The sequence below is a fragment of the Clupea harengus genome, chromosome 4, assembly GCF_900700415.2.
Source record: "Clupea harengus chromosome 4, Ch_v2.0.2, whole genome shotgun sequence".
Classification (NCBI taxonomy): Eukaryota; Metazoa; Chordata; class Actinopteri; order Clupeiformes; family Clupeidae; genus Clupea; species Clupea harengus.
Genome location: NC_045155.1, coordinates 21193920 through 21221537, shown reverse-complemented (window position 1 = coordinate 21221537; position 27618 = coordinate 21193920). Strand labels below are relative to the sequence as shown.

The following is a 27618-nucleotide window of genomic DNA, read 5'->3' as shown; positions in this document are numbered from 1 at the left end:
ATTTGCATCACTCCTTTTATTTGTTTTCATATGGAGAAGTCTCTGCTTAGTAATAATATGATCATAAATCCTTTTTGCAGTTTATGTTTATAGCACTTACAAATAAAAACTAAAGTGATAAACAAGTGAAAAATAAACAAACAAGTGAAATATATAACCTGGTGCAGTACAGTACAGAAACATATATATCTGTGCTGAAATAAACACCCAGTCAGGCTTAGTTTAAAGCTACAGGGAGTAAAATCACCAGGCAGCTTTGAACCACAATGTCTCAACACAGCAATTAATTTAAAGCGTCATGTGAATCGCTTCTTCACATATCCTGACTCGTACTGTCCTTATTTCTACACTGGCAGTTATGGAAGCACATTCGTTTACAACAATGATTAGACTGTTAAGAGAGCTCCCTTTTGCTCCCTCCAAAGACTGTTTCAGAGAAGCTTGCCTTCCACTCAACACTTTGCGTAGAACAAAGGAGTAACTGTGTATACAGCTTTAATATGACAAAGTGCAAGTTAAATAAAGATAATGTGTAAATAAGGGTTACATGTCTCTCTGTCCTCCCAGTGAATCCAAAGTCCTCTCCATATACACCTAAAGGGGGGCAGAATTCACTTTCAAATGAATCTGTATGTTGACATGATAATGTACCAGAACAGAGAGTCTTTAATACACTGCAAGTAGCAAAAAAGTGTAATACAAATTTGAAAGAAAATCAGATGGACAATATATTCCTAGAACCGGTTTTAAATTTGCCCTATTATCAACTACGTTGGAAAGATGACTTTGATCCGGTATTTTTATAGTCATTAAAATGGTCTCTTCTTACTCTCTGTCATTAACATGATCATTAGAGAAACTAGTGCTAAGTGACATGAATAATCAGTTCACTGAATTTGCTGCTTGTTTGTTATACAACACCATTTCTATTTTCAATGCGGATATTGTGGCTACCAAAAACTGGTAAATAGGGTATTGAACTCCTTCAATTTGGGATCTGTGTCATAAATCTTCCCCACACACTACCTCTGAACGTGGCTTACCTTGACAGGATCAGGAGGTGACACTTGTTTCCCAACCGTGTGCTCCATGGACTTCAGATAACCCCTAGCCAGGCTGATGGCATCCTGCTTCCTACATAACATTAAAGAAAAAAACCATCTAGCTTTAGCTTTTACCTATTTAGATCCTGACTGTCTGCTCTAAAAATAAATGCAACATGTATACATGTCAACAATACTGCTACAGGCAACCAGTACAAAGAGAAGTGTTGTGGGTTTATAAAACTAAAACATACACATGTAAAGCTAAAACAAACACATTGTTTAGCCACAACAGAACAGAAAATAATTTGTCTATGATCAATTTTATATAATTAAACCTTTCTCTGTTTTTGAGATATATGTGATGTGCCTGTGGTAAGATTAGAAAGATTAAAGGCTAAAGACAGACTAAACGATCTTAACTGTTCACTGCACCACTAGGTCTCCAGGTCAAAATAACAGCACCATAGAAAGGGAAAACAACAACAACAGTACAGAGCTCAGAAACTCACCTGTTATGGTTGACAAGGTAGTCCACCAAGTCCTTCACCTGATTAGGATGGCTTTTTATGATCAAGTGTTGCTTGAAGTCATGGAAATGCTCAGTCTTGACTAATTTGTCAAACTGTTGTTTTTGGCATAGGTGTGTGAACACGGTGCCCACAACCTGCAGTTGGGGGAATTATTCACAAATGTCCAATGGCATCTCATAACTCAGTTTAAATCTGCTCATCTTACCTACACAAAAACTTCCTTGAAGTAAACGGCTATGAACTCACCAGTGAGGGAATTCCAGCCAACTCTCCAGTGCACATGTGTGTCTTCACCTGATCCAGGATCAGAACCGGATCACAGGAGAGCATGAAACACTGCAATGCAAAACAACATCATCAGACCTCCCTTTACAGCCATCCCAAGAATATGGCAAAAGTTCTCACTGGAGAATGCAGTGTTATCCTGCTATCCATATTCTTGGAGTACACAGTGATTAAAGGTCACTGTTCAAAGCCTATGTTTGACAAATTACCTTAGCTGTACTGTTGTGTGTTATTTACCAACCTTGACATGAAATTCTTATCCATGCTTTAAATGCAAAAAGTGTCACGGATGTTGAAATACTACATTTCAATGAACTTTCCAGTTTGTGCTTAAATAATTTCATAATTTCAATCTGTCAACATCCCATGCACACCGAAAAGATAAAGCCCAAAGTGTTGAGAGCAGTGTGTGATGTGGTTGGTTTGCCCAAAGTGTTGAGAGCAGTGTGTGATGTGGTTGGTATGCCCAAAGTGTTGAGAGCAGTGTGTGATGTGGTTGGTATGCCCAAAGTGTTGAGAGCAGTGTGTGATGTGGTTGGTTTGCCCAAAGTGTTGAGAGCAGTGTGCGATGTGGTTGGTTTGCACCGGTATGCCCAAAGTGTTGAGGGCAGTGTGTGATGTGGTTGGTTTGCACCGGTATGCTCACCTGAATCTGCTGCTCCCTCTTCTTGGCACACGGGATGAGCAGGAGAGTGCCCAGGGAGTAGGCTGGCATACTGAACTGAGCAAAGCGCTTGGCAACACCAATCAGATCAAGGTTCAACAGAAATGGGCACCTTTGGGAGAATGCACGAAGAATGGACAGGATGAAGTTGAAGTAAAGTACTTCCTTCTTCAAGAAATCTGACTTTCACAAACTGTTAAATGCAGTACATAAATGAATACTTGTTTCTTCTAATGCACATTATCAAACCCATGAAATTAACACTGAGCCATAATATAGCAACACAAATATTCATACAGCCTAAAATGAATTATGACTGCATCATTCAACAGTAATCATTTCCTTTAAATCTACACAGTTTGCACACAAGCCAGTAATGGCTCAGACTGACTGTGGTGCCCATGATGCCCTCGCCTCCATTACTGGAATGCTAATTAGCGCCGCTCAGTCCACACTTACTTAAGAATGAGCAGGAATGTCTTGTAGAAGGTGGCCTGCTGCTCTGGGTTGAGGGGCACTGAGGCTGAAAGAAAACAAGAAAAAAGAAAACCAGTGGAAACAGGTTGAGTTAGTGTAAGGAAGAAAACACTCAAATCTACAAATCTTCCAAAGTCTGGCCAGAGGGCCGGATGGCATCTTATCAGAGGACCTCTCACTAACCTTCTCACACAAACATACCTTCATTGTTTGTATACACAACAAGCCCCATGCATTGAGTGCTATGAGACCCAGCATGGCTTGGCCACAGTTTAACCATATTGCCATCTCCTGCATTCCTTTAGCACCTGGTTGCTTGCTACAACCTCTCCTACTGTCACAGAGAGAACCTTAGGATGTTCGTGACCTTCCAAGTCCAGCCAGCCAAAGGGTTACTTGAGCCAAAGGGCACGGCCTTAAGACACAGGACAATACCACTGAATTGGTTTGGAAATGTATGGAAATAGAGATTATGATATTTAACCAGTCATTTTAAAGGTATTTGGTCTCTTACACTTTTTTTCTCTCTTTCTTTCCCTCATAACATTTAAGCTTACCGTTTAGTGTAGTAGTAAACTGCTCATTCATGAACCATCCATCTAACTCCTCTTTCCCCATGGCATTAGTGTGCCACTAGCATATATACTGTTTGGTAATATTGGAGGTCATTAAATAATTCCGTGGAGTCAGATTAATTGTATTTTCCATATATTTACCACTATAATGCATTCTTCTGTCCCATAAAGCTCAAACACGCTTAAACCTTCCAGCCTTGTGTTTTTCCATCGCTTTGGTAACACTTTTGGCCATCTTGCATTAGTAGGACACACTTAACACTACAACCACAAACACTGCCCTCGGCCGGTCACAAAACAAGCGCTGGGAAAAGTACATGTTGCAGTATGGTTGATTGCTGTTTTTGAAGTACAAAAATAGTGTCAATGATGGGGAGATTTGATGTGCACCAAAAGCCATGAATCTCTACCTGTCATGAAAGGGGTGAGAACCACACTCCTCCACGTCCTGAGCAGACTGGACACCTAGACACAAAGCAGATCAGGTTCTCACAGTGAATATGAGACTGGCACAATGACTGGGGAGTTTAATGCTTGATAAATGTCAATAGGAGATGTGACCCATTACCTCCCAAAGACAAGGGATTGCTCCAATAGCCTCCAACAGTTTCTGTAAGTATCTGGTCTAAAGAGATTGGAAAAACAGTTTGATGAGTCAAAATAGACTTCATCTTTACAAAAACCTCACAATAACACATCGGCTGGGCCTGTTGTTAGAGGGAGAGCCAGATGGTAACTCACCATGTTAAACACCACCAGTTTCTGCAAGATGCCATTCCACAGCTGGGGGTCATATATCTGGTACTCCAGGGACAGCTCAGCCACCAGACAAACAGCCTAGATATACAGAACCAGCATCACCATACATATTTATATACATATTAACACTTTGGAAATAGAAAGCAGACAGTGTGCAGCTGCTACAATTACAGAATGAATGATAGCGCTACTAATTATTTTATCAAATGTGCTTTTTTGTGCAAACGTGACATTGCTACACTGACTTCACTTTCAGTCTGCCGTTTTGGGAAAAAACGTCTGCACCGGAGTTTAAAGCAACGCCTGCTATACCTGCTCATTTAATTTGGCAGGACAAGCATAAAGTGTTGCTCAACAAAAGTACCGTACTAGATTTTACGGGTGTATCAACATTTCTTGACAATTAGCAAACTGCTCTACAATGAGCAATTGTATAGCAGTAGCTTTGAGAAAAGACTGCCACCTGACTCAGACCAAACAGACCTGCCTCAAGGGCCACCATGAAAAAACGCCATGTGGAGGTCATGACTCAAAAAGTTTGAGAACAACTCTGGGATACTCTGGGTTTCATGCACCGCCACTTCAGAAGGAAAATACTAGGGGTGGGAAAAAAAAAAATCGATTTTTCGATTTCTCTCAATTCTCTCTAGAACGAATCGCTCTCGATTCAGAAAAGTTCATAATCGATTTTTTAATAAAAAAAATAAAAAAATAAAATTTTAAAATTAATTTTTTTTTTTTTTTTTTTTTTACACATTCATTTTGTGTTGAAATGCAAGCTGCATCGATTATTGCATTGTTCATTGAAAGTCATAATTGTGACAAGGGAAAGCTTTTTCTCTAATAAAAAATAGAGAAGGTAATTCATCTGTTGATTTTCTTTAATTATCAAACACAAAGTAGGAAGTGATTTGAGACTCTGAGTAGCAAACTCAGATGTTTTAAAAATCGACATGCATCGATAATCGTTTTATCGGTTTAGAATTGATAATCGATAATCGGTTTAGAATCGATAATCGGTGTAGAATCGATAATCGGTTTAGAATCGAATCGTTGACCACTGAATCGGAATCGAATCGAATCGTGAGGTGCCAAGAGATTCCCACCCCTAGAAAATACCTTAGGCTCATGACAGTGATTCTTCCACAAGCCTTTGATCATGCCCTCCTTGGGGCTGTTGAGGAAGAGCTCCAGCGTGTAGGGGATATTCAGCTTCTCCAGTTGAGAGAGGTACACATAGCACTGGGTGTACTGCCTGCCCAACCAAATAACATCACTGTATTAGCAACCACACGGCACAGTCTCTTCATGACAGAGAACCAAATAACATCACTGTATTAGCAACCACACGGCACAGTCTCTTCATGGGAGAACCAAATAACATCACTGTATTAGCAACCACACGGCACATCTCTTCATGAGAGAGAACCAAATAACATCACTGTATTAGCAACCACACGGCACATCTCTTCATGACAGAGAACCTCACAGGATTAGGTCATTATACTGGATGGGATCATAGAGCTGTCATTCACTAAGCAGGAGTGCTTTTGTGTTGAAAGAGCTGAGGCTTACTTGACTTTGGTTTTGGGGATCTGCAGGAGGCTTTCAAGTGTTGCCCCATCAGCAATGTGACTGAGGCAGTAGAGGGCACGACTCCGATGCTCAAAGGTTAGGCGTGACCCAGAGCCTCCCAGCGGCTAGAACAAGAGAGTTTCACACTTGTAATACACGTGTAATGAGGCTGTGTTAAAAGCACAGGGGTTGTAAACACTGATTTGAGGCTGTGACTGCCTGGATTTACATACCCAGGACTCGGCAGTCAGAACCGGGCAGAGCAGGCGAGCGCTCATGTCCATAGGATGCATACGCAGTAGATAGACCACTCTAAGAGAGAGTACAAGCAGAAGGATGAGAAGGGAGGGGGGATTGATGTTATGAGCACATCATAGACATTACTTTGAACAATCCAATGGTGTTTTTGTGTGCATTTTCTGTGCATTAAAAATAGTTCCATTTCATTTTTTGTGATAAATATTGTTCCATTTTATTTATTTATTTATCTTTTTTTTATTGATGTGATGAGCACATCATAGACATGACAGAGCACAATCCAATAATGGTGTTTTTATTATGCTGAGTTGGACAATGCCATTCCTTTTATCCCCCAACCTTTGATCGATTTGCTGAGCATTAGAAATAGTTCCATTTTATTTTTACGTTTCTCAGGCTTGGAAGATTGACAGGCCAGAGGCAGCAGCTAAAGGATACAGAAGAGCCCAGTTATTAGGATGGTAAAAGAATCAGCGCTCAAGGAGCCGGTCTTCTAGAATGTTTTTATTTCACTTAATCAAAAGGCACTCTTCCCCCAAACAACATTACAGTGTAGTATGAGGTGGTGCTGGCCCTGAGGGGAAACAGCTCTATATTCATTAAGTGGACTATTTAGTCCTATTCTTGGATTTTGTGGAGTTCGTTTCAACCATTTCTTCTATTGATTGTCATACACAGACATACATTGTTCTGTGTGTATTTCCAGTGGTAATGGACAGTTTGTGTACAATGTAGCTGACATAAATCAAGTTTAAAAGCAAGCACACAGCTGCCCAACAGAAAACATGCCATCATACACAACTCTCCCAATACAAGGTTACCAGTTTCTCTGCTTGATATTTACATTTTCACATCAGAGTTGCTGATGTCTGTGTGTGTGCTCCAACATATAGTAGTGATTACAGTACCTCATCATGTCTGGATCACTCTGGATGTCTGTGACATAGTCCTGGTGGTTGTGGTCCTGGAACAGGTTAGGTCTGAATTAGCTAAAGATTACCACAGATTATATGAAGGCACATGTCCATAGCTGACGACACTGGAATAGGATGGAACTGCCACTTTGAAATGAAGAGAAATTAACTCCACTGCATTTACCTCAAAGGTACATTCTGCTCATCAAATATGCTGATAAACATACTAAATTCCTACCTATGGGGGATGTACCGTTGGTTTTCAATTATAAACTTGAATATCAACTTGATAATGAGAAGGGTTGTGTTGTAGAACTACTGCACCTGCCAAAAGTCACATACAAACTTTACCTTTGGTGTAGAAGAGTCCGTTTTACAGAGCCATTTCTCCAGCAGAAAATTCCGGACTTGCAGAACATCAACTCCACTTATGGCGGCAATTTCTTTCACAATTGCATGAATGTCTGGAGAGGTCAACAAATATATCATAGGTTAAAGGACAGGATGGGTAAATAAACACCCCTCTACAATAAAATACCCCTCTTAAAAATAAATAAATATAGTTCTCCCTGCTATCACTCATCATACTAAGACAAACCTACAGAGCCACACAGATCCACTCCTCTTAAGCCATATCACCTCTTCATTTAAGTGCATAGTAGCATCTCTATACGCACACACGTGGCAGATGCTGTCTTCTGGCTACTAGAGTTTAGTGCTGGTTACCCCGGTAACATAATGGCGTATATAATAAAACGTAGCCTATTTTTCCACATTGCTGTACCTCTACCCATTTCATGTCATCAGCTGCTCTACATTAAACTCTCATTGAAACTGAATGGCAGCTGGTCTCTTAATCCCTCTCAATGTGTATTGGCAGTTGGTGTACGTTGAGCGGCCAAAACATTTGCAAATGTGCAAGTCTCAGGTCCAGTGGGTCCAGCTAGGTGGGCCTGCTCCTCACCAGGGTAGATCTGTCCAGCTGGGTTCTTCATGCGCTCCTCCACACTGCTGTGCTCAAACAGGGCCACCAGGAGGCGCCCTGGCTGCCCAGTCAGCTTCAGCAGCTCAGGAGAGCTCAGCTGGCTGGACATCACCATGTTCTCGATGGCCGAGCGCTGGTACTGCTGCTGCATCTTTGAGATGACGGCCTCTCCTCGCAGACGCACCTCCTCCTGATGGAATGAAGTAGCAATGTTAAAAAATACTCAAGAACCACCATCACATCTGCACCAAGAGCAAGTTCAAAACCAGTACCTCAAAACTCTGTGATTTCAGCAAGCTGTGCCCAAGTTCCAAGCTAGATTTTAAAAACGCTGTCTTCTCCGTTCCTGAGGTAAATATACATACACATATTAAAAAAAAACATACAGTTTCAAAACATTTCAAATCTAGATCAGATAAATAACTCAGTGGTGATATTTGTTATATACATAAGAAAATCTAACCTGCTGGAAGCTCTTGGGCAATTTTATGGACAGTGGCAGCTGCCAGCTCCAGGTTTTGGATGCAGAGTGTATAATCACGGATGGCTTTGACCACTACGTCCGTTTCATCATCTTGGGTATGGCACTGCCCTCTCTTAGCCCTTTCCACTATCATCGGCTTGAGCCTCTTCTCAAAGACATGATTCACAACCAGCATGTACAACTTATCCACGCTGACCTGCACAAAGATGAGGGCCAGATTGAAAAAAGTTAGCGGACTGATATCTGTAATGGCGTATTCAAATTGCAAAATACAACTGTGTGTACTTCAGCGAGGCTGTGACTTTACCTTCATGAGTTTGCATATAAGCAACAGAGTGGGGAAGGTCTCCTCACTTAGCTCTGGTGCTGTAGGAAGATACAAAAGGAAGATTATGGGTCACGATGCTTACCCACTGACCTTGTGTCATGTTGATCTTGAAATATGAATCAATCAGCTCAATACACATGGAATAAGGAATTTCACTCCACAACCACCTTTAATGAAATTATCCAATTCAATTTTATACATATAGCGCCTCAAATAGAGGACTGCTGGGTGAGATGACATACATAGAAAACAGTATGACTGTTTTTTGTGCCACTCACAGATGATCTTCCAGAAGAAGTGATTAGTCTGAAGCAACATGTGGAAGGGAAGCCGTGTGTTGGCCAGGGACGTGAGCTCGAAGGAGTTCTCAAACAGGTAGGTGCTCTCCAGGTCACTCGGAGTTGAGATGCGCCGGTACGACTTGAGGTGATGCAGCAGGCCTGTCATCTGTGGACACATGAGGTCAAGGCAGATATTAAAGAGAGTAAATCATTCATACATATAAAACAGGAATTACATGCTGAACAGGTGATCTACTGGATAAACTTTCCATCCTGAGGATGCAAACTATCAGCCCCTCACCTGGCTGAGGGAAAAGAGGGTGGTGCTCTCATTGGCTGCCTCCAGGGTGGCCAGAATCCTCTCGATCTTCTCATAGTTGTATGGGCTGAGCTGTGACATGGAGAAAGGCAGTTAAACAAGGAAGTGGTCTGGACGCAGAACATAGTCAAGGAAGTGGTCTAGACGCAGAACAGTCAAGGAAGTGGTCTAGACGCAGAACATAGTCAAGGAAGTGGTCTAGACGCAGAACAGTCAAACTACTTTTAAAGAATTGTAGCAGGCCTCACAGTACATCTGGTGAGACCGTTAAAGATGATCCAGAATGTGGCTGTGTGTTTGATCAGCCAAACTGGACACATGGAACTCCTTTGCTGATTACCCATTACTGGCTCCCTGGAGCTACTAGAACTACATCTAAACATTTTCCTCTTGTCTACAGATAGCCACTGGATCAGCACTTGCCTATTTGAATTCTATCATTCAGATCCATTCTCCCTTTCAGCCGCCTCCTTCCTCAGATTAACATCAGTTCCCTTTGCCTTGAATCAAGATTCTTAGTTTGTGGTGGCGGAAAGACCTATGTAATACTGTCTTTTTTATATCTGTATATTCAAGAAGTGAGAAAAAAAACACCTCTTTAACACTGTCAAACCAATGAATTACATGTCAAAATGTTGTTGTGAATATTAACTGTATTATTATTATTGTTGTTGTTGTTGTATGTTTAGTAAGTCACTTTGGACAAAAGCGTCTGCAAAACACCATAACCACAACTCTAAATACAAGTTCAGTTAGCTAGCCGGTTTATTTTTTCCTGTTAATATTTTCAGCATCATCATTATTTAGAGTTGTTTTGTTTCCATGGTGATTTTAAAGAACTACCACTGACATCATTTAGTTCTAGTTCAAGTAGAATGTTGGTGAAGAATTCCAAAACTGCTACTTTGTCAGATCTTTGATAGATTGAGACATTACAAACCATTTCTCCTGGCATTAAAACTTCAAACTTTTATCAAAAACCATGGAATATGCTGATTATAATGATCGCTACATCCTAAAATTTAGTTTTCACTCATTGATCAACCCTGATCATCCAGGTATGGTTAACACAAATGTTTTTGAACTGAAATTGAGAGAAGTGCTCTCCTTCACATATGGCTAAAAACATTACTGTGATTATCTTAAGTTTGCTTGAATAAAAACGACTTAAGATGGCCTGAGTTGATTACCATCTCTGTGCTCTTTAGGTACCATTTCATCAGCTGGGTTGAAACAGAGGTACAAAGCTCTGGTCACTAATATCAGACCGGAAGAACTTCTGACTGAGGAGAAGCTGAACTGCATTGCAGCAAGGATTCAAGTTCTCTACCGGCAGCTCATAGATGCTAATTTTTATGAAAGTTCCTACGTGCCTCCTGATGACCGCCCGAAAATTAAAATCATTCAGGCACCCTACAGGCCATCCCCAGGTGATACTGATCCGGTCAGAGTGGCCTGGAAGGCCTTCACAGGGTCAAGGTGTCGGGTGTACAGACCGCCTAGACAGGCTACGACCTACGGACCACAGAGAGCTGCCCAACCACTGAGGCCTCGACTGATCCCTCCTGTCCCTCTCCAAATGCCTTGGCACCCTGAGGAACCAGAGGATGCACAAGTCAAACTGGACCTCACAGCGGAGTACAGCGCTCAGAGCTTGGCAGACGGACGATATGTTTGTGAAATCTTTTCCCCAGTCAAAAACGCTGGCGGAGAGGAGATCCCCGGGCTGTGGAGGATTTCGGGATACAACCTGGATAGCACTGTCTATCTCTCCGTGATTGTGAAAGTCATGGAGAAGAAAGACAAGCCAGAGAAGCCTTCTTTTGGCATGCTGCAGCGCCCTGCCACTAGAAAAAGAAAGGCTGACTACAACGACGAGAACGATGAGCCTCTTTCCAAAAAAAGGTCGATATACGTTTAATATCATATTTCATGCTATTTTATTTCATACTCGCCCCCGTGCTCTCGACCATCTACAGTGGTCAAACCACACATGCAGGCAGGCCTGCTACAGTACTACTGCAATACTCTAACTTAGAAAAGACCAGGGCCTGGAGGAGGACACACTGACAATAGTGCCAATGCATGGCAAATACAGAGGAGCGTGTCCCATTTACAGCCTCCACCTGGTTGTGCTGCATACATGGTACATACATGTACACAACCTAAAATAAGCATAGTTATATATTAATAAATACATGAACAATAATGCATTGATTTATTTCAACTTTAAGGCTTTAAAGATAATTTCACATGATCCTCTGCATTCTGTCATAAGAGAGGGGCAGTAGTGGGCAGACCTTAGGGATGACTGCGTTGAGACTGACAAAGAGGTCTCTGGTGGAGGTGAGCTGGGGGATGACTTGTAGAGCGCGCTCCAGAGGGTCCACAGGGGGTCCGTTTGCCCCTGCCTCTCCTGGCCCTGCCTCTCCTGCCCCAACTTCTTCATCCTCCTGCAGCAGTAGGGTGGTGATCAGCAGGTTGATGGCCTGCTCACCATACAGACCGTATGTGCTGCGTGACAGAGGAAGAGTTCATAGTGAAGAAAACAGCTGTTCTCCATTACCAATTCAAAATGGCTACTTTATTGCATGATTAACATGGCATGAATTATATTTAACTTGAACCCAGCATTACATTCCACTCAAACCATAACAGGCAGAGTTTCGGTTTTGCGAAATGTTGATATCAACCTTTCAGCCAATCAAATTACACCCCTCCCTTCCGTGCTCCTGAAGCACTGTGTTGATTGGCTAGGATTGTTTGTGGCTGGGTCTGAAACACTATGTTTGTTTCCAATTCATATAGCCAGGACTATGTACGAACACCAGAGTTTTTTAACACAAACATTGAACAGGCACCTAGAGGACTATTAGGAAGTATTTGCTAAATTTGACAAAAAAGCATATAGGTTTAGAATCGATGACTGTACCTTTAAAAAAACAACGGGAATATTTAATCTTTCAACAAATACTTCACAATAATCAATATCATACAATAAATTGAATACATCAATGTCTAAACTAAATATTGATGGTAGGACTCCAAGGACACCAACTATCCCTGATGACCGAATGAATAATGGACTAGAACAGACCATAGCACTCAGTGTCATATTGTTATCTTTCTAAATTATTAAATAAAATACATTCTGTTTACCTGCAATACTGCAGTATGATCTCCGGGGTGATGTTTGGGTTCTTGACCAGAACAGGAATAAGGTTCCTCTTGGTCTCAGGACACTGCCTGAACACAGATTGGATGGAAACCTGGAAACAACAGTTCATACGTTCAACGTAGATATGGAGTGTGATGGAAGATTGAAAGATGTGATCAGTAGATGTTGTTTGCTTGCTTGCTTACACCCAGCTTTCCCAGTTTGCTGCCCCACTCAGCATCAGTTATGACTGACAGGAACTTGTGTCTCTCCTCATCTTCATATATAGAGCAGATATGCGCTCCAACTTTGGCAACATCCTAAAACACAAACGCCAGGGTGAGCACTCGCTGTATGGACCAGTTCATGCATAAAGAATGTTCATATAGTGCTTGCAACATTACCGTGATCTTATCATAGTTCTGCCAGGCATTAGTGATGATCCTCCACAATATGGCCAAAACCTCAGCTTTTGGCAGGATAGTACAGAGTCCAATGGCTAACTCAAAGTCTACCAATTTCCAGTTCAGAACCTGCAATGCATGAAAGCATTCTATATTTTCATAAAATTCCTTACACAACAGCCTTATCTCTTCTAATGGGCATGAATATCCAGGGCTGCACACAACATCCGCCCTGTGTTTCTGAAGAGCTATTGGTCACCCTCTGCACTTGTTACCGGTTCTACCTGAGCCAGAGTAATCAATTTCACATGTAGGGGAGACTAGACTACAAAAGTTTCAGAAAGCCTTTGTTCCATGGAATCCAAACAGAACAAGTTAGTTGTATACCTTCTGTAAGAGTGACCCCACGATCCCGTTAAGAGCCGAGAATGCCTTCTGCCTCACAACAGCCATGCGCTCCTTCACTTTGACCAGCCACTTCTCATCATGGTGCTGCTGAAAAACAAACAAACAAACAACTTGAGGAATTTCTGAAGGATATTTTTTCCTCATTTGAAATGGGGGGGGTGGGGACGGACACAGACAGACAGACAGACAGACATCTCATGGGCAGTGTTTGGATATTTAAAGCCATTATACATATATCATCATCTTCACTGCGCCTGAAAAATACAAATGTGCTCTACAAGTACAGATGGTCACTGCTACAGAATTGTAATTGAAGTTGATTTGCTCAATCATTTAAGTGTGCAACAAACACAGGGATGTATAACCCAGATGAACAAGTCTTGTGAAAGTCACACAGTGCCTGTTATATTATGATGTGTGAAATGTACTGATTTTCTGACTGTGTGAACCTGCATTAAAGGTTTAGAAGAACATGTGTTATCTGAATCTCTATGAGCACACATTCCAAGAGGCTTTCCCAGCTGTGACCAGCTGACCTTGTCATTGAAGACAGCGGTTGAGGTGTAGGAGGCCACGTGGTGGAGGATGACCATGTAGGTCTCCAGCAGGAGCCCCAGGCCCAGCTCCAGCTGACTGCACTCCTGGAGGCTCTGCAGCATGCTGGCCAGGGGGCTCAGCAGGGGCCCCAAGAAGTCTTCATCTGGGGCAGGAGAACAGGGAGAACAGGCACACAGAGAGAAGCCTCACAGATCATTGGAACTTAAACATCCGGCTCTGTGTATATGGTGACAGTTACTACTGACTTGAGAGTAAAGCTGACCATGTGACGTACATTATGGGGACAAACTGCGATGCAAGACTTACCCTCACTGACCGTACAATAAGCCAGGGAGACATTTTCCAGAGGATACATTTTAGAATCTAAAAATGAAAAAAGAAATGAGGAAGAGTTCACACAATGTTCAGTAAACGTGCATATTCAAGAGAGCTTTTAGCTGTGTTCAGTGGCCTCACAGCAGTATTGAATGCCCCAAGACACTGAGCTTTTTGGCATCTGCCTCGTAACATCAGTGGTGAATGAGCCACACACAATCCAGTCAATCAACACGTTGCGTCAGGAGCATGGAAGGGAGAGGTGCTAGTTCCAAAGACCTTGACACCCAAGAGACTCAGAAAAGCAGCTCACCACAACGGTACCGACTGCAAAAGCCTGGTCAGATCTTAGGTCCTTATCTCTAAGTAGTACACAACTCTGTTTCTGTGCAGTCACTACATAACACTCTGAACGGGTCTCCTAACGTCTTGTAGCATGACTGTTGCTCCTCACTTGCCAGCCACTGTGGATAAAAGCATCTGCCAAATGACTAAATGTAAATGTAACTACCAGAGAAGAGTGGCATGAGGCAGGTGATGATCTTGTACTGAAGAGGCAGGACAGTGATAGGATCAAGGACTATCCCATCCTCACTGAAGTCCTTCAACCCCAACTCCAGCCGATCTTCCTGTTCACCATCAGGCTTGCAATTCTGTAGACACAACATTAAACTTCAACATAGATCAAACAGTAACTGCACCACACTGACTTTCCATTTCCAATCGTTCTCCAATTTATTTTTTTCCACAGGAGTTTAATTACAACTGATTCCTATACTGTAGCAGATTGGGAAAAAATGTGAGGTTCAAATGGAAATTTCTATTATGAAAAAACTACACAATAACACTTGAATGTTGACGTTTGAAGTCAGCACGATTATGCATAGCGATGTTCAAAGGTACCTTAGCCTCAAAGCCATAGCTGTCATCAATTTGACACTGGCAATACAGTTCTGCAGCTCTCTGTGTGTTTTTGCTTTGCTCCATACAGTCAAGCAGCAAGTCTGTGAAACAGAAATACTTCAGTACACAATACACACACTTACAAGCAGATTTGAAAGTAGGCCTCTTCTAGTCAAGTAATAACTGATTAAGAAATGTAATAGTGCAAAAACCTGAGCTACAGACAGCAGCGGCTTGGCAGGAGAGCTGATGAATGACTGCTGGCAGGTTGAAGCGCTCAGGCAGGATCATGGGAACATCATCTCCCAGATTCTGGCACAGCCGCTGGGCAGCCCAGAAGAGAACCGTGCCTGTGTCGGAGTTTGGATACTGCTGGTAGAGCCCACTGAGGGTCAGATAAGGAACAGTCATCACTACCAACAGCTAAAGCATTTTCAATCAGATAAGAATTTCATATTACAGTATGCAATATCAGAAACTCCACGCAACATGCAGATACTGACACAGAACCAAAGAAAAGGGATCTATAATACCAATGCCTTCATATTCAATTAAGTATGTTCCTACAGTACTGTGTCCTCTCTTCTCCAAAATCAGATATGTGCCATGTTGACACCTGTCCCTCACCTAAGGATCTTGAGAGCCTTTTCTACTTTGCCATTCTCCAGGGCTCTGTGTGCCATGCCAGCCCACAGCACCTGCTCCGTGAGCTTCAGGCGCCGGGCCAGGCGGCACAGGCTGGCTTCGGAGAAGGTGGTGGCGCTGGACAGACTGTTCACTGGGCTCTTGCTCTTCGTCCCAGTGTCATGAGACGCCTTGGCCGCGTCCTCAGCCTGGCCGGAGGAGAGGAACCGTTTCATCCCTTTCTGGTTCTCGTAGGCCTTGCACACCTGCTCTTCGAACAGCTTGCACACCTTGGGGTCATCCAACTCATCTGGTGTCAGAAAAACGTCAAAGCTCTCCTGGAAAAGAAAGAAATCTTTGTAAGTCTCAGAATGAACAAATCAAATGATTTTCCATCAAGCAGCACAATTTGCCATTCTCAATTCACAGCGTCCATATGGCAGTTGTTGAGATGAGTGAATGTGTGATCCTACCTGGAGGAGAGCAATGGTCATGAATCTCTGGAGGTCATCTTGACATTCCATTTGCATGGCTGAGTTTTCCGCTATGAAAAAGAAGTTTTGTATGATGCTTGCTCTCTGGCCATGGAGTTAGATCTTACATGTTAACATGCATAATAACAACTTACTTTTCTGGATAATCTCCAAGTAGCTTAGAGCCTCCACTGCCATCTTTGTGACCAACATCTTCTTTTTCTTATGCTGTTCCATAACAGAACCAGAGTTAATATCATTTTGTGATACAGATGCTGATAATGGTGTTCATTTCTATACACAAGTCAAGTGTTGTAAATGTGTGGTTTCATTGAAGTGATTTTGCCCCAATAATACCCAAGCCTGAGCATGCCAAAATGTTTAGATAACATTAAGAAATAAAGCAAATGAAGGATTTATGGACCACAGTTTTTGGGCAAAGTTGTTTATACACGTACATTGACAAACAGAAATTCTCACCTCCTCAGAAATATGCTCTTTGTCGCTTAAGAATATTGTTGCCCAGCTGGAGAGGCGATGAATCGTTACTTTAGCCTCCACAGGGGCCATTCGTTTTAACAGTGACATTATCTCATCCATCTGAGGAAACAAAGCCACATGATTGGACACAGCCACAGAGACAACACATTAGGTACATTTCATCGTACATGACCAAACTTTACATATCACTTCCAAAGTGGCTTTGAGGAAATAGACGCTCTTGGTGAAGTCTGCACACCTTGGCCTTTTCCAGGAGCTGGAGGATGAAGTGGAAGTGAATCTCAGAGGGGTTGAGCTGGTTAGCCTTGGCCAGATACAGGGCATCATCCAGAGAGGTGGGCAGGTTCTGTTTCAGGATGTGCCTCACAAGCATCTGCACAGAGTGCACATAGTAAACACAGCGGGCAAACAACAACCAAATCTGATCCTGACATAACTGCAATTTAAATACTGATGTAGCTCAAGCAAATATTATATATATCTCCATCCTGGAAACTTTACCATAATGTCTGTGGAGTGGGAAAGGTTACGAACACCATAGTGGCTCAGCAGCTTCTTTGTTTCCATACAACGATAGCTTTCCTTCAGGAGGTCCTGTCTGTGGAGACAGAATCATCTCAACCTCAGGACTTTACACACAACAGAAAAGGGCGAGCAGGATAGCTGACGTTCAGCAAAAAAAATCAATGAATAAACAATTCAGATGCAAAGACAAAATTGTTGACAATTAAGCAACATTTTTGTTCTCACAGATCCGTTTCACATTTTTAAGCTCATGATGTTATGCTTCCTATGCCTCGGTGTGCACTAGAATGTGTGCCTGTGATGTGGTACTCACTTAGGGTGCTCCTTCTCCTTAGTGTGCACTAGAATGTGTGCCTGTGGTGTGGTACTCACTTAGGGTGCTCCTTCTCCTTAGTGTGCACTAGAATGTGTGCCTGTGGTGTGGTACTCACTTAGGGTGCTCCTTCTCCAGGTGCTGCTGAACCAGGTGTTCCACAGTCTCACTCCAGGGCACCACAGCTTTGAACATGATCTCCAGAACAGCGTCCATCACCAACTTGAATAAGACAACAAAAAATGTTTTTTTTTTAAATCTGATGATATAATATATAGAGGATTACAGAACTTTTTTTTTAACATTTACAAAGCACAAAGAGTTTCTCCATTTCCTGGACCCTTCCATAGTGGGCCCAGATGCCAGCCATCCCCATGCCTACATTAGTGTTTGCCATGGCAGGTGCCAATTCTAGGAATGCTCTGGTCTTCTTAATAGCAGAGGGATTGGCAGTTTAAAAGTCACTCACATCTGTGTTGGTCATACAGCGGAGAATAGCCACTGCTTTCTCCTCCCACTCTGAAAAGAGAGTTGTGGTCTGTGAACTGCAAGTGTCTGACAGGTCCTAGGGGAAACAAATACAGACAGAAATGAAAACATAAGACCATTGTTGGTGGAGAACTAGGCAAGTGGTTAGACTAGACTGCTGCTGACTGAAGAGTTTGAGGGAGACAGACAGCTAGAACACCTTAATGTAGCGCAGCAGCGTCTTGTTGAGGTCCAGATTCTGCTCCAGAGCGTAGGGCCGTACGCTGTTCTCAACCACAGAGGAGATGAGCTCAGGAGCCAGGACCTTATCCAGCATCAGGAAGGCCATGCTGCGGGTGTTACTCTACACAAACAACAACACACAGCAACGTTCTTTATATTCATATGCTTGCACCAAGTCAAACTAGCTACTAACTTTAAGGGCTTCTAAATTTTGTTAAAAAAAATACACAAATGTTTGCATTTAGCCACCAGGGAAGCACAAAGTTATTCAAACATTTCTGGACCTTCATTTTACTAACATTGGTTAAGTAAGCATTTGCTCCTAGATAAGTAAGTAACTATCTAGCTGTTACCCTAAACCCTAACATAAATCGTAAGTGTACAAACACATACAATCTGATTACATTTGGGGACTTATTTTTGGTTATATCCAACTCAAGAGGGAAAAGATTACATGGGATTTTAAAATGGTTTAAAATTCATAAATACAACCATCACATCCTAGGAGATGAATTCATGCCAATGTATATCTTCAAGAAAGAGAGGGAGTTTGCGAGGACAAAGGCTTCGTACCATCTCAAACTCAGACAGTGTGAGCTTGCAGTTGTATTTGACATAGAGGTCACACAGGTGACGCAGGTTGACCACAAGAGACTCGAGAAGCTCCATCTCCTCCATACCACTGTCCTCCTCCTAGGGAAAGGTAGAGGGGGAAGACACTTAGCCCAGGGCATAGAAATAGATTGCGTAGGATGGACAAGTAACATTTTTCAGTGAACAGAACTTTGCTAGGGACCTCAATGACACTTAGTACTAGTGAGCACACAAATGTATGTTATAAATTGATTGAATATTAAGAAATTCGTATCCAGGACTCCAGACAAAAATGATATCTCCCATGTGAAGTAAAGAAAAATATGTCACATTGCACGCGTTAAAAATATGTGATGTCGCCAATAAAGCCATCAATATTATCAAATAATGTTTTGTCAGGCTAACTGTAGGAGACCTAAAAGTGAACTAGCTTTCCTTTAATTTTTAACAAGCTCACGTAGCCTACCTTGGCATATATTATTCAATAGAATTCAGTCACGGTAATTTTCAAAAGTCTGTCAAACTTTGACGGCAGGATAAATGGTAGCGTAGACGCTTGTGTACATATTCAGGGATGGCAGAATGAGTAAGTGGGCGACATGCTGCACAGCATAGCCTATGTAGTTACCGCTGAAATATTTCAGAAATGATCTAGCAGAAAAAATGCTAGATGAGTTTTTGAGTTTTCGCAATATATTTGCGGACATATACGCGGATTTGCACAACTGGAGAAGTGCCAACATTGAACCCCGTCACATCATGAAGTTAGTATATCAGCTGGCTGAAGGAAATGTCTTCAACTAGGGGACGGTTGCCACTGGCAACTGACAGGGAAAGAAATGGTTTTAAAAATGGCCATTAGGAGCCCTGTCACCACGCACACACCCATTGTTTAATTCACTTCCTATTCTGAATGCCACAGAACAAAGTCAAATGGACAGCCCTATGCCAAGAAATACTCATTCTAATTCTATGGCACAGGCACACCTGTGTCTTTGCTCTATATCTGATCCATCACTGCTCAGCTAAAAACATACCAGAGGCATCGACATGGAGGAGGGGAGACCAAGCTCAGCCAGCTTCAGTCCGTTGTGGGGCCAGTCATTCTACATAAAGTGATTGTAAAGAGGTAAAGACACACATAAAACACAATATAAAGACAATAAAATACAGTTCAAACTAGTTTACTATAGCTGCAAACATGACAATGTGCAGAAACTCTCTTTTCCAGACATCAAGCAAACACATTTTCAGACATTTCTCATTACATGTAAAGCCAAAAATCATTGAGCATACGTCTACACATTACCTTCTCTGTCAACTCCAAATTCCTGGCCCTTTGCTCCAACCACCTTGCCAATATTTTCTGTCAACACAAAGAGTATATGCTAAACACAAGATGCTGTGGGCTGCATAAAATCATCCTATGGATCTTGTGCATATGCATCATGTGTTGACGGCGACAGTAGATTATGACAGCGTACACAGTACCTGGCCCTTTGGAAGAACTCTCCATACGAATGGGACAACGACAGCTTTAAACCAGAGGCAAAGCTCCTTGGATGGGACAGTAAGCGGGATGGAACCCAGCAAACACTGTAGAGTGTCCTCATCAAACTGCTGGACAAACTCACCCTGCAAAGAGAGCATCTTTGACCAATGCTATACTAATTCACTGAAACATATCCAAGAATGTGAGCCATCAATGGCTATGAAAGTATCAACAAGCCAATTAGACAAGTAAAATTCCTGTTGAAATTCTATGATTGTGTGTTAACCACTGACTTATAATTAAACGGTTAATATAGAGCAACAACCACAACAGCTGAGATCCTTTCAATTGTTCTAAAAAAGATTTAATGAATAATATCAAGGTGTGTATGAATCACTGGCTATACCTCATGTCGTAGCCACAGATGCTGTGCACCACTGACATTCCCTGACCTCAACAGGCCGAAGATGTACGTCAGGTAGTCATCACTGTTCAGGAACTCAATCCACAGGGCTCCCCTTCACACAATCAACATCAACATACAAATTAAAATGACTTTCACAAAACAGCTGGAATGAGCTCTAATTCCATATAGGAAATGAAATAGTTCCCAAGACATTTAAAAGCACCGTGGCAGTCAGAAAAACAATATTGAAGACTTTTCCCGAGACACATAGTTCCCATCAAAATGGATGTTTCACATTTGCAGGCATGTATGGCATACTGATGTAACTAATTTACTGTTGCGGATGGGTGTGGAGACCAATACGTGAGAGCATACTTAAAGTTGTCTGGGCCATAGAGGCTGCAGAAGGTTGCCAGTTTGGCGAGCGCCATTTGGATTTCTGTAGCTGGGAAACGGGTCGCGGCGTAGCTCAGCATCTCCTCTGCTGCATCGATGGTGGGCCACAGTGCAGTCAGACAGTACTGGACTACATACGGCTCATCCTAAGAAGCGCACAAACACGCCAATCATTGCATTGATTCAATGTATGTTTACGTGATTTAAGAGCAAAGAGGCATTATTTAAGAACACAGAAGTAGTAATGCACTGATGATTACCGTAATCTTCATTAGGTTGGTCTTGGCCTCTTCTATTAAGTCAGACCATCTGGTCAGGTCCTGCTGGCCATAGAGATGACAGGCCAGTTTCCCTCCAATAGCATCAAGCTTCACTTTGTACACCAACTGAGTATGAAGGAAGCATGAGACATTTGAAACAAGAATATGTACAGACCTTCTGTTGATGTTTGATAACCAATGCCAATAGGGGGTGCATACAACACTAGGGAAGTTTTTGAGCACCTTGAATGTTTGTGCAGGTTCACTCACTCCCAGCAATCTCATTTCTATAAAGCATTTACCTCTACATCCAGTCCGAAGGTCAAGGCAAACTGCTCCGCTTCTTCAAACTTGTGTTTGTACAGGAGCCTGTTGAATCTTTAAAACACATAAACAGAGACTGAAAACAGTTTTTTTTTTTTACTGTGCAGTGCTGGAAAACAAACAAAAATGTATTCTCATCCATTAAAAATTCCCATTTCACAGTACCTGTTTTCAGGTAAGGCCTCCGTGAAGCATCTTAATACTATTGCTGATATGCCACTGTCTGGACTGTAACATTCAAACAAGACAACGTTAAGTAATATTCAATTTCAATAAAAAAAACAGTCATCACCCGATCAGTAGTAGCTTTAAGCAAGAGTGACAGTACACTTCATCCCTACAGGACTCTATCTGTAGAAAGCTGAGCTAAGCTGAGAGATTAGATATAAAATGTTTGAACACTCTCACCTCTTTGGGTTCTCTGCAATCCCCTCCAACAAGTAAATTGTGTCCTTCAGAGAAGACAAAGATGCTTATGTAGGACTTAAAACTCCATCTGACAGATTACTAGATATAGACAAAAACTGTGCAATACCTCTTCAAAAAACACACACACAGTAAAAACCTGTATAATGTGGCTTTACAGTTAAAACAAACTCGTTCAATGGTCATATCGCATACAAAACACATACATTTTTTTTAACCAAATACTTACCATGTTCATTCCACTCTGGACCAGAGAAGCCACCCCAGAGACCTCCATAGAGTAAACAATATCCATGGATGGAAGAGACTGCACCATCAGTCTTCTCATCTGCAAACATGGGAGGAAATAATAACTGGCAATTACAGATTATGTGATGAAGTAAGTAGCTGGTTAAGTGTGTAGTGACACAATATATGACCTGTTTATCGTCTGCCGTGCCCAGGGTAATCATTTTCATGTTGGTGCTCTCTTGCCTGGGTCATTTGGAGAACAACAAAGAAAATACAGTTCAAATGAAGTCATCCAAAACAGGCAAAGATTAATACAGTGAAGAAGATCAGTCAAAATGGCACTTGCGATGTGATGGATGCAGAATCTCCCTCAGTGCTGAGAAGAAAGTCTTGAATGGCAAAATCAGGCCAGCAGCACAGCATGACAAATGAGTGCACATCCCACACACTCAACATGTCCTGCACACAAGAGAACAGGTGTCAAGCACTGCCAGGACGATTAGCTTATCACATGATTAATTTGCTCATTGTAGTATTCAAGACTTCAGAGAGCAAAAGCGTCTTACCTCTTCATTTAACACATACATTACAGTATCCATCACTTGAATCTTCCTAACTCCTAGCAGAGAGTGAGAGAGACAGGGAATAAGATGAAGACAGATGATCCCAGAAGGGGTAGGGCAACCATCAACCACAGTAATTACCTGGTATTAAAGTGGAGTCCAAAGCAGAGGTGGAAAACAGAGAGCACTGACTTTGATCAATCTTCCATTGAGATAAAGAATTTCCTCCTTTCCCCTAAAAAACAAGTTTCAGCTTCATCAACTAGAATAATATATTGAAAATGCATAAGACTTCAATCTCTGAGCCGCAACACTATCCAAAACACCAACATAGTATGAGGAACTCAATTCTACCACATAATACATAAGTACATCAAAATTAGCACTGAAACCAGGAAGTCACCGCCAGCAAAGCGCAGAACAAAAATGCCAATAATGGGACAATCTCCTCTATGAAGTCATCAAGCTGCAATCTCGAGAAAGCAAAAGCCACCTTCCTGCCTGTTTGCCCTGAACCACCCAGGCCAGATGAGGAACAATTGATAATAAATAATCATGTAATATGATCATATGGTTCCCAATGAGGCTGCAGCAACTGGCTAAATTCGGGCTAAACATTTACATGACTTCCTCTTCATTAAACACTACCATAGTGCATGTGCATATGGGCTACACAGTAGGAATACCCCAATAAGAAGTTGCAGTCTGTTGTCCAGGTCAGCCCTCACTGCAGATGTACAGCCTCCATCATGAATGTCATTAGTGGAACAGAAATCCATCCTGATGAGACCCTGGAGCTTTGAAATCATTCACATTTGTTAACAGAAAAAAAGCAAGAATAAAAACAACCAGGACATGGCTGTGGTGCCATTCACCAGGGTAAAATCACAGCAAATGACTATGACCTCATTTTGCATTTCAAAAAGAAGTACTCAGAACTAATCAAAACAAACTAAAGGGTGGACATTGTTTACCTTATAACACAGAAGACTGTTGAGATCAACTAACTTGTTTCATTGCTCATTATAGCAGAGCCTTACAAACTTTGCATATACATAAATATACATATATACATAAATATAACAATAATTAATATACGTAACAATATCTAGATGAATACATTCAAAATGTAGGGGGAATACCTCATTCAGGGTTGTAATGTCCACATTGCCAATAGCTACAAAAACAAAACAAATCAAAAGATTTAGAATTATACTTAAGGGATAGAAAACGAAACCTATTTTGGCCTCTTTTTAATAAGGCATTCCTTTGATATTACTTTTTTTTTTATATAAGTGTTCATACCTTTCTGGGCCTTTCCCAAATCAAGGCCAGATATGATCACGACTCCTTCCTGAACTGTGAGGAAGAGTAGGAACATCCCTGGGCAACAGATGATTACGTGTGTTAAAACAAACCAATTTTGAGAAAGAGACTGCATCCTTCTTAAGATCATCAACCATGAAATCCTATCAAATGCAATAAAACTATGAAAACTATAAATAAGTAATACAAATAAAATTAATAAATAAATAATAATTCACCAATTACGTTGACGAGAACCCTGTCTCACCTCTGTGTAAAATACCTTCTAGCTTTTAAGAGTGACTTCTCAATTACCACATATTTAATTTGGTTGTCCAGAACACTAACGTATCCATGTTCGCAATAATATGGTAACACACCTGGGCAATCAGAAATCTCTTGAAGAATGAGACTCTTGAAGGTGGACTCCTCGCCATTCGAAGGGGCTTGTTGCAATGCCTGTTAGAATAACAACAGCATGACTACCTCCTGTAACACTTGTTTAGTAGCCTGTTGCCTTAAGTAACAATAGGCAGAACAGTATCCTAGTTTATATGTACAAATACATGTTTTAAATATATAACAAAAGGTAATATCAGTTTCTTACCTTTGTCATGACTATCTTTTGAAGAGGAACATAGATCAGGTGGAGATTTCCATTTCTCTCCCCAACAAGCAAAAAACTGCCCTCTGAGCATACAGCATCCACAGACGTGTCTGGAAACAAGTACCGATTTGTTATTATGTTGTATGTTGTAAGAAGGATGAGACTGACAAAACGGAGAAACCAGCTGAAGAGACTGCGTAAGACCACACCTACTGATCTCAGGTAAGATGCTACTTAACAGTGTAGGAGGTTACTGTTGTCAACCTATGCTGGTAGTATGGTGGCCACCAGGTGAATAACCTATACTGTATAGGTGAATAACCTATACTGTATAGGTGAATAAACCTCTGTATAAACTATTTAGCCTACGAATAAACCTCTGAAGTAAGACATCAATGGCAAAACAAAAGGTCGTTGTAGCTTATATAAAACATTATTGCATTACTTTACCGAAGTACAAATGGAGTAAAACAGTCTGAAAACTTGGATCAAACAGGACCACAGATGTATCACAGATGACGATGCAACTCGTCGAAGTCAGAGAGGCATATAGTTTAGGATTGGACACGACCTGCAATGAAGATTTTAAACAGAAAAGAAGACAATGCTGTCAATTTGCCAGTCAACCAACTGCATGATCAATTTGTGTTTCTAAATGCAACTTACGTTTTCCGAGGAGGACAGTTTGACAAGTGTGTCAACCTGGTACAAGGCGCTGTCACCAAGTGACAAACGAACGGTGTTGGTATCATCATTGATGAGAAGTTCCACTTTGTTCCACATAACGATAGTTGTTCTCCGAAATCACTAGCCGCCGCAGATGTTATGTATTTCCGACTGAAAATAGATAGCTAGCGGTTTGTTTAACGTTAGCTAATTGCCAGTTCTCAGTGCTAACTAACAGTTGGGTGAGTTGACGTTACCGCTGCCAGCTAACGATAAACAACCTAGAGTAGCTACCACCAAGCTAAAGTAAGTAGCAACCACCAAGCTAAAGTTACTTTCTATCGTGAACTGAGACAAAAAATAAAACCAGTGCCTGTAATGGTCTTATCCAACGCCATGGCTAACTAACAATTGGAATAATATTTGAGCTCAACAAAGACTGCTACTTTTCATGACCTAACGTTGAAAATTCGCGCCATACGTCAGCGGGATATCCCATCACACCATGCGGCTGTAATTACATGTTGTCCTCAGATACATCAGTAGATATGTCGTTTCTACTCAAGTATAAATAATATATCACATTAGACAGTGGATAGCAATTTTGGAAGTATTTTTATTTTATATAAACATATCTAAACATATATAAGCATATTTGGCGCAAATATACTGTGATTTCAAATACCACACGAACTACAGATCCAACAAAACAACACGACTGCCTCTAGACTGAGAGGTTTCTGATTGGACAACGATCATGACACTCAATGACAATAGACAGAATGAAAAACTTTCACTTATGTAACATCTCTCTCACTTTCCTTTTGCAGTTACACTGTTACTTTACGTTTACAAGCTGTTACATATTTCCAGCCTACATACTTAATGGGACAACTAGGTTAGTTTAGGTCACTTGATTTTACTTCCCAACAAATATGGATGGCCTGACGTAGATTACATTTTTCATGAAAAGTCCACCTGTCGGTGAGGGTTTAAGCATCCTGACAAATCGGCAGCGTGGATACATTAAACAAGTTCAGTCCATCTGCCACAACACCCCTTGTGAAGATAACTAGGCTTAAATAAAGGTTGAAAACTGATGGACAACTCTGATGATACATTCAAATAAATCAGCAGAGATCACTGAAGGATTTAGATTAGGAACTAGACATTTGAAGACATGTGACTCATTTAGGAATTTGTTCATACAAACTGGCATTTTCTGGCAAACAACAGAACAATGATATGTTATCATCCGGGATTCTCTTGACCCATTGGTGGACAAGATGCTTGACATTGCAAAGAAGGAAAAAAGTCCTGCCAGTAGGAAGGACAATTGTTGCCAGAGGCTGTTCACCTCATCACCGAAAGCTGACAAAGAAATGCCAACAGGATATGGTCTGTGCTTCATTATATGCTTCACCAAGTCATTAAGGACATCCATTGAAAAACCGGATAACCCCCCCCCCCCCCAAAAGAGCATGTGATACACTCTCTCTCTCTCTCTCTCTCTCTATATATATATATATATATACATCCCTCTCTCTCTCTCTCTCTCTCTCTCTCTTTCAGTATGTGTGTGTGTGAGAGAGACAGAGAGAAAGAAACAAGGAAATAAATGCTGTATACAGAAATTGTATACAGAAATTGTGCTGGAAAAAGAGGTCAAACTAAATCCCTGTCAAAGACTTCACGCTCTACCTGTGACATTGTTGTTAGATAAAAGGGATTTGAGGGACTACTTGTTTTCCATCGGAGAAGTTTAATAATCTACTTATGCAAATTCTTAAAGCTATAGAAAAAAGGCGAGACTGAAAAATACCTTTATGTTTTCACTCCAGTGTTGTTTCATTGCAAAAGTTTACATGTAAATAAATAATGTAACAAATGTCATGCTTGAAAATGAAAAGCTGAGCAGATTGTGACATAACTAAGGGATTTGCTGTTCTCAAATTCGAATCTACCCAATTCACATA

At 41.4% G+C, this 27618-nt stretch overlaps 1 protein-coding gene across 3 annotated transcripts; it reads right to left on the bottom strand.

Annotated features, from left to right (window-relative positions):
- kntc1 (kinetochore associated 1) lies at nt 1–26169 on the bottom strand. Of its 3 annotated transcripts, XM_031566754.2 has the most exons (62): nt 26124–26169; nt 25643–25813; nt 25427–25547; nt 24977–25086; nt 24750–24828; nt 24370–24447; nt 24207–24241; nt 23751–23861; nt 23206–23299; nt 23068–23120; nt 22848–22960; nt 22690–22744; nt 22500–22598; nt 22253–22296; nt 22010–22072; nt 21823–21898; nt 21521–21646; nt 21240–21406; nt 20865–20976; nt 20458–20601; nt 20276–20332; nt 20004–20072; nt 18946–19065; nt 18350–18493; nt 18131–18226; nt 17780–17883; nt 17325–17421; nt 17062–17196; nt 16803–16922; nt 16478–16550; nt 16323–16393; nt 15853–16187; nt 15438–15610; nt 15226–15326; nt 14834–14975; nt 14314–14370; nt 13986–14149; nt 13429–13536; nt 13042–13170; nt 12844–12957; nt 12640–12749; nt 11781–11994; nt 9463–9552; nt 9159–9327; nt 8860–8918; nt 8532–8748; nt 8341–8414; nt 8048–8258; nt 7435–7547; nt 7078–7133; nt 6145–6223; nt 5912–6036; nt 5456–5591; nt 4319–4414; nt 4146–4202; nt 3988–4042; nt 2985–3048; nt 2508–2637; nt 1823–1912; nt 1556–1710; nt 1044–1134; nt 1–594 (listed from the first exon to the last, which is right to left on the bottom strand). In XM_031566754.2, the coding sequence occupies exons 2-62, from the start codon at nt 25757–25759 to the stop codon at nt 544–546; spliced, it is 6648 nt and encodes a 2215-aa protein (XP_031422614.1). In that variant the 5' UTR covers nt 25760–25813; nt 26124–26169; the 3' UTR covers nt 1–543. The 3 variants fall into 3 exon arrangements, with proteins under 3 accessions (XP_031422614.1, XP_031422613.1, XP_031422615.1); XM_031566753.1 differs by lacking the exon at nt 26124–26169 and having other exon boundaries at nt 25643–26115; XM_031566755.1 differs by lacking the exon at nt 26124–26169 and having other exon boundaries at nt 13429–13533; nt 25643–26115.
- Nucleotides 26170–27618: the final 1449 nt, after the last annotated feature.

What these genes read in the sequence shown, in the direction of transcription:
- kntc1 (XM_031566754.2), bottom strand. Translation starts at nt 25,759, where the DNA reads ATGTGGAACAAAGTGGAACTTCTCATCAATGATGATACCAACACCGTT. An exon ending in GCAAACTGGGAAAGCTGGGT is followed by an intron (nt 12,750 to 12,843) that starts GTAAGCAAGCAA and finishes TGTTGTTTCCAG; the next exon opens with GTTTCCATCCAATCTGTGTT. An exon ending in ATCCCCAAAACCAAAGTCAA is followed by an intron (nt 5,592 to 5,911) that starts GTAAGCCTCAGC and finishes TTGGTTGGGCAG; the next exon opens with GCAGTACACCCAGTGCTATG.